General features: G+C 31.5%; 1 protein-coding gene across 1 annotated transcript; it reads left to right on the forward strand.

The window, feature by feature from the left end:
* The first annotated feature begins 854 nt into the window (after positions 1–854).
* Positions 855–3,221, forward strand: LOC107492671 (uncharacterized). The gene is made up of 6 exons (XM_016113719.3): positions 855–1,234; positions 1,315–1,421; positions 1,769–1,877; positions 1,969–2,130; positions 2,329–2,502; positions 2,994–3,221. Exons 1-6 carry the CDS (start codon positions 974–976, stop codon positions 3,021–3,023), a joined length of 843 nt encoding a protein of 280 aa, XP_015969205.1. The 5' UTR covers positions 855–973; the 3' UTR covers positions 3,024–3,221.
* Positions 3,222–7,948: the final 4,727 nt, after the last annotated feature.

The raw sequence follows: 7,948 nt of genomic DNA on the forward strand, positions 1-7,948 counted from the left end.
TGCCCTTCAAATTTATGCAAATACAAATCTTGATATACATTCATTGCGTAACAATTTTAGTATCTCATGCATATCATATAACTTGACTAATACATTTTTATTTTTTATTTTATGATATGGTCTTATATATATTATTCACGTCTATCCCTTCACAGTTCACACTAGCAAACTACATACGTCTTATGACACAATTTCTTAACAACAAATTTTTTTTTTCTTTCCAACTGCGCCGCCTAGATGCGGTCAACGGTCAACCTGCTAGTTACCATAATAAAAGGCTTCTATACGGGAATAGATCATCAATAAAATAAAAACATACATGCACAATTCACCAATTCCTTAACCCATAAAAGATTAAATGCATGGGAAACTTTTTATACACATCATCAGTTCTAATTAATGCTCATTTTATACTAAATATTATAAAAAATAAAAAAAGTATGAGTAGTTAATCAAATATTTGTATAATATATATAATGGAGATTTATGGAGTATTAGAGATACAATTATTAGTGTTACATTTTTTATCAGCTGAAACTTTTGAAATGAGTGGTATCATGATATGATATTAGAGTGATATTTATTATCCCTAATATTCGAATAATTATTCTAAATAGTATGAGATATGTTCATTTTGTAACTCAATAGCTCATTGTATATATTGTACATAAAAAATATATTATCAAATTAATTATTATGTATATATAAATATATTTTTTAATTTATTTTTAACATATATATATATAGCAGAAAAAAAAAGAGAGGGAAGAAGTAGTAATACTAGAGAAGGGAGAGGGGCATTTGTGGAAGATGAGTTTGTGTGTTGTGAGAGAATAAGAGGGCTCCGATTTCGGTTGTGTGTGGTGTTTAAGAAATGAGAAGTGAGAAGTGAGAAGTGAGAAGTGAGACTGAGCGAGGAAGGAAGAAGAAAGTGGTGAAGGTCATTTTGGGAATGTGAGTTTGTTCCATTCAAATGATGCCGCTAACAAAGCTTCTCTCAAGAACCGTCTCTTCTTGTTTTTCTTCCTCCAATGGCAGACCATTCGCCATGGCTGCAAAAGCCCTTCAACATTGCCGCTACTCTTCTGCGGCGGCGCAAGTTGCAGAGTCAGAAACAGAAGCACTCAAGGACTACGCAGATTACAGGAGGTCCCTTTATGGCCACATCACTCACAAGGCGCTTCTTGTTGATGCTGTTGGCACTCTTGTTCTCCCTTCTCAGCCCATGGCCCAGGTACGCTCTCTAATTCTTTCTTTCTTTCTTTCTTTCTGCAAAATTTATAGTTCTTAACCAATTTAGGGTTTGTTACGCAGATATATAGGACAATTGGGGAAAAATATGGAGTGGAGTACTCTGAGGATGAGATATTGCATAGATACAGAAGAGCTTATAGTCAACCTTGGGGCAAATCTCGTCTCAGGTTGCTTCCTTTTTATTTTTCTTTGCACTTTATCTTGTTCATATCTATCAAACTAGCCATATAAATGAATAATATATCTGTAACATGCAATAATAGGTTCTTTTGGGTTTGAAGCATGACCCTTTGCCAAGGATGTTTTAGACCTTTGGATCATACAGGTTTTGATATTGATGGAATCATTTATCTCAAAAACTTAAGTTGATAAGTAGTAAGATATTGATGGAATCATTTATCTCTAATAATTTCACTCTGTTTTAATTGAAAATGAATAAATAGTTAGTTAGACATATTGTTGTCATCTTTTGTAAAATTAAAACTCTCTTCTTTTCTATCTTCCAACATTGCAGATATGTTAATGATGGTAGGCCATTCTGGCAATACATAGTTAGCTATTCCACCGGCTGTTCGGATTCTCAATACTTTGAAGAACTTTATAACTACTATATGACAGACAAGGTGGGTTTTTATAGTTAACTTCCTTTAAATTTTATGGTGTGTATATATTTGGGTATGGTTTTGATAACCTTTTGGCATACTTCATCTATAGGCATGGCATCTTTGTGATCCTGAAGCAGAAAAAGTGTTTAATGCTCTTAGAAAATCTGGTGTCAAATTGGCTGTTGTATCGAATTTCGACACTCGACTGAGACCTGTCCTGCGGGCATTGAATTGTGAAAATTGGTTTGATGCAGTAGCAGTATCTGCTGAGGTAATCAAATGGTCGTTATTGTTGCTTGTATCAAATTTCTCTTGAAATTTATTTATATTGTCAATTTGTTAACTAATTTTCAAACACATATTTGGCTCCATTTGTGTGATGCATGTAGTTAATTGAAGTTTTCATGAATACTTTCTACTTTTATAATATTATTGATTTAAGGAGTTGGTTTATGCCTCTTTCAAATAGGTTGCAGCTGAGAAGCCAAATCCAACCATATTTCTTAAAGCATGTGAACTACTGGGCGTAAACCCCGAGGATGCTGTTCATGTTGGTGATGATCGTAGAAATGATGTATGGGGTGCAAGAGATGCAGGCTGTGATGCTTGGCTTTGGGGAAGTGATGTTCACTCCTTTAAAGAGGTATCCTAACATCTTCATCCAACCTACAACATCTAATTTCTTTTTGAAATAGCATGAAAACTTTATGTAGAGAATAGGTGAGTATATAACTTCCAGAGAATCAAACAAGATACCTATCATCATCTTTAGGATTAGGGAGTTTCTGTTCGGTTGGGAGTTTGATCCCACATTCCTACCAATGCCAATATCATTCTCGCATTCTTCTCTGATTCCTATTGAATTCCCAATGGAGGAGAGGTATCCGTCATTAATAGTGAGTGCTCTGTAAGCACCTGATGATCCAATGTGGCAGCCTGCAACTTTGTGTTATTAGCATGATTCAAAAATGAATACCTTATTTATACGGATAATGCTTCTGCTGTTTTCAACATTGTTATCACCTTCTCATCGTGTTTTTAAAATTATTTTTTATTTTTCAAAAGAAATTGACAAATTTTAATAAGGTCCTTATGCATAAAAGAATGACTAGAATGAGTATTTTGCGGATGCAGGTAGCTCAGAGGATTGGAGTGCAGGTCTGAAAAGTAATCTCCTTGCAATAAGTTGAAGAATGTTATACATATGTAGAGTCGTTTAGGGTTGAGATATAAGGGTGTAAATGTTTTGCTCTTTTTATCAATGTATGTATAATAATGTATGTAAAAAAAAAAAGATGATCCTGTTAACTCAGTGAAATCCAGAAATTAGTTTAGGGTAAGTTAAAAGCATATTTGTGTTCACTTTTGACATTGCAATTCAAATGCGTTTGGACATAAACTTTTCTAAGAATATTTTAGTTTTTATTTTAAACTGTCAAAACTTAAAAAGGGGACTGATATGTCTCACAATATGAAAATTTAGGAACTAATAAACAAAGATCATAAGCAAAACTGGTCACCCAGAAGAAAAATAAAAATAAAAATTAAGTAGTCTAAAATTTCCTACCTATGCATGATTCTTGAAAACTAAATTGAAACATTAAATTGCATCATCTGAGGAATGTATTTAAAAACTAAATATCCGAATGCGGGTGCCTTTTTTCCAACGGGGCACAATGTATACAAGAGTAGAATTTTCTCATATTTGTTTGAATATAATTATGTTAGATTTGTATTAAACAAAATAACCAAAGTAGAAGCCTGCCATTTTTGGTGAACTAGATTCAACTTACTATATAAAAATGTTAGAGGAATGCATTTTTCAATTAAACTGAAAGAAGATAGATAGCTCATAGTTATTAGAACTGAATCAAATCGGCTGATTCGATCGATGAATTAGTAGTTTGATCGGTTTGATTTGTGCTTAAAATTGGACCTGTAATTGACCCAATTAACGATGGTCAAATTTGTTAAAAATCGATTAGTTCGTATTTAGGACCATTATTAACCCGTTCGGGTGCAGAAATTAAACTAAAAAATATTGGCTTTAAGGTTTCAGGAGACATTTGGATGGCATGCTTACTACTTTACTAATATTTTTCTTATTATTATGTGACAAAAGATAATTATGTGGTAATTTTGAACAAATTTTATTCTTACTTTTATCTTTTAAATATGGATTCACATAGATACCAAATTTGATATATTGATTGTATTGTGTTTTTTTCTTTCTCTTGTTTATTTAAATTGAAAAAATATGTTGTACTAGTGACTAATTTATTATCTTTTTTGCATCATAAATTATATCTAAGAATTGATACTTGATATTTAATTGTTATTAATATATTTGTAAAAGCATATATTTTAAGTTTTAGCTTTTAATTTAAATTTTATTTTTATAATTTTATATTTTTATTTAATTATGACTCGGTCAACCAGAATCAGCAACTCATCGGTTAACTCAGTCACCCGGTCATATAACTGGGTTAATTAGTGGTTCGATTCTGATAATTATGAATAGTTAGACAGCTTAGTCAACAACAATAATTCATCAATATCTTGGTCAATGCTCTTATATCTTATCGGTAGATTTTGCAAAATGGTAATAAAATCCTAATATGCGAAAAAATTATGGAGATAATAAAATTGAAAAGAAAGTAAGTAACAATTCCATTATAGTGTAGGTGGTTAGGATAACCAGCTCTCACTCGAGAGATTTGGGTTCAAGTTTCGGCAACGAAAAATAATTTATAGTTTTCTACTATACAAACTAAATTAGAGGTGGCAAAATGCAGTCTATTCGTGGCTACCCAACCCGTTTCTATTCGATCGGATAGAGTTGCCAATTCGATTCGCAGCGAATAGGGTAGGATACAGGTAGGGTTCTCGTACTTATAACTCGTGGGTAGAATTGAATACCTGTGGATTAAGAACGGATCAGATTAAAATTGGAATATTTTTAATCTGCGGATATAGTTAGAATTGGCTCCAAACCTTACTTTACCCACTGCTACCTCTCTAAACCAAATAGAATTAATTGGTTCTTGAGTTGGAAAAAATTATTATTCATTGACACTTAGACTATCAATTTAATTTAATTATTTTTTAATATTTAAATCTTAAATTTATACCGTTATTAATAATATCAAATATTTCATTTATCATAGAATACTCCAGTAACTAGTATAGATAAGAAGGAAGAATGAACATTAATTGACAGTCAAAGGAAAGAATGAACAGTAAATTGAGTGGATAAATAGTAATCCTACAATAATTTAATACCATGACTGTGCTATAAGAGGGAGTTGTTATATTCACCATGGTTAAAATAACTTTTAACACATATTGAATATAATGGAATGAAATCTAATACAATTGAATAAAGTGATAATGAATAATTTCATTCTTCTTTGTTAAAAAAAGAACTCAATTATCAACAAAACACATTGAATTTATTTTGGACCCAAATAAATCTCAATTAAACTAAGAAATGAACCAAAATTACTTAAAGAATAAAACATTTGATCAATACTTATCAGTCACATCAAGTGAACCTCAATTAACACACAAATGAATCGAAATTAGTTCAGATTTAAAGAAGCAGTAAAAAAAATTCAATCATCAATAAAAACGCATCAAATTCATTTTTGGATTCTTATAAACCTCAATTAAACTAAGGAATGAACCGAAATTACTTAAGAAATAAAAAATGTAGTCAATACTTATCAGCAATCAAGTGATGAACCTCAATTAACACACAAATGGATTAAAATTAGTTCAAATTTGAACAAACAGTCAAAAAAACTCAATCATCAATAAAAACACATCGAGTTTATTTTTGGATCCAAATAAACTTCAATTAAACTAAGGAATGAACCAAAATTACTTATGGAATACAAAATTTTGCCAATACTTATCAACAGCATCAAATAAAAAAATCAAACAAAGAAGAAGAAACGTATAATGCTGCAAAATCACTTGATCGATTTGGATGTGTTTTTGTTCATAATTCAATTTTGTTTGTGTGCTTGTTTTCGAATGCAATCATTAAGTAATTTCAATTAATTCTGGATATAAATAAGGTGCACTTGGTCTATCCTTGTTTTGAAATGAATTTGTTTGTATATCGTCATCATTAAATAATTTTGGTCATTCGAAATTTAATTCTCGGTTCATTATGGATGTAATTTCAGTTCATTTCTGAGTGAATTTCTAATCATTCAATTTTGTTTGTGTGCTTGTTTTCGAATGCAATCATTAAGTAATTTCGATTCATTCTGGATTTGAATAAGGTGCACTTGGTATGTTTGTTTTGAAATAAGTTTGTGTGTGTATTGTCATCATTAAGTAATTTCGGTTCATTTATAAGTGAATTAAGGTGCATTTAGTCTCGTTGCTCTGCACAATTCAAAACACATAATGTTGCAAATTCACCTAAAAGAGGAGGAAGAAAAAATGCAACAGTATCAACAACAACAAAAGAATGACGATAAGAAGAAAACACGAGAAGAAGAATGAACGTAAAGGAGGAGGAGGAAGAGGAGGAGGAGGAGGAGGAGGAGGAATACGAAGAAGAAGAAAAAGAAAAAGAAAAAGAAAAAGAAGAAGATGACGATGACGATGACGATAACCTACCCTCACGTATAGTCTATACAAGATTTTTGTTTATTTGTGGAGGTTTTTTTCTATTCGTTGAGGTTTCAAACACTCACAAAAAGAATTGTGACAGTTTCAAAAACATTCAAAATTTGAGGTGCCACGAGCTTCTTTGTGGCGGTTTTTCACAACCCCCACAATGTCATTTAGTGGCGATTTTCTATCCCTTTTGTGGGAGTTCTGTATTGGCCATTTGTGACAGTTCTTGGTTAATATTTGTGACGGTTCAAAATCCCCACAAAAAAAATTTTACATTTTATAAAAATAGCTATTCTGTGGGGTTTCAAACCTCTACAAACCTGTCAATATTATTTTAAAATATTAATTTGGATGTTAGAATTACATTATTATACTACTCATCATTTACTATTTAAAAGAAATACTTAAACAAGACATTAAAAATGTAGAAGAAAATTAAAATATTATATATTTAAACAAAAAAATACTTTAAAACAAAATCAATATAGTACATTACCATCATTTTTTAATTACATTAATTACAACAACAAAATTTTAAAAATAACATGTATTAAACATATAATAATTAAAGAACACTATGTGCATAAATATATATCTCAAGTGAATTAGTGTCCAAACCAGAATTAGCCATTTCTTCTATTGAATAAGAAATCAAGCAATGGTGGCAGATTACCTGCAGGTGAGGTAATTTTCTGATGGCAAGTATGGATGGTAGTTGGATGCAGCCCATTCTCCAGTTTCTTTTCCAATCTTGAATCCGCTAACTGGTTTTCCTGCTTGCAGAGCACCTTGAGTAACTGCATTCATTAACCCTGGTCCAGCCCCTGACCATGAAGTGCAATCCAAAAGATTTGCTATCTGTGCAGCACATGTATAAAACAGTAAATAATTTAAAAAGAATATTTTATCAGAAAGAGATACAGAAGAGGATGAGACATCCTCGTATAAAAACAAAAAGATATGATTAACACCTAAAGTGATAAGCCATGTAACAATGCTAGATTATCCCTTTGCATAAGTTAGGGAAAAACCAAAAAACCCTTAAGCAGGCCAGGAGCTTTTCGTCATAGGGAAGCCAAAATGGTAATCCTATCCCAAATAAAATCAATATTTGAAAGGAATCATTAAAAGTCCGAGGGCTCCTTTCCACTCATTAGAATCCTTTGCCAATATAACATATTCACAATTGTCTATGCCAGAAAGTAATAATGTTTTTCGGAATGCCAACTTACACATCATGCTCCAAGAGCACCTAAGAATATAGTACTTGGACATCAATTGCATTGAATTGAGAACTTAAGGAGCAATACTGCGTCTAGCTGTCCCAAAATGCATTTAACAATGAATGATAACTTACTTGTTGTCTAGCTGTTACATTGAATTTTTGAAGCAAGAATGCTTTAGGATCCATTTGCCCAGGAGGCCTTCCAATCCCTAACAGGAGACAAATTCAA

The sequence above is a fragment of the Arachis duranensis genome, chromosome 6, assembly GCF_000817695.3.
Source record: "Arachis duranensis cultivar V14167 chromosome 6, aradu.V14167.gnm2.J7QH, whole genome shotgun sequence".
NCBI lineage: Eukaryota > Viridiplantae > Streptophyta > Magnoliopsida > Fabales > Fabaceae > Arachis > Arachis duranensis.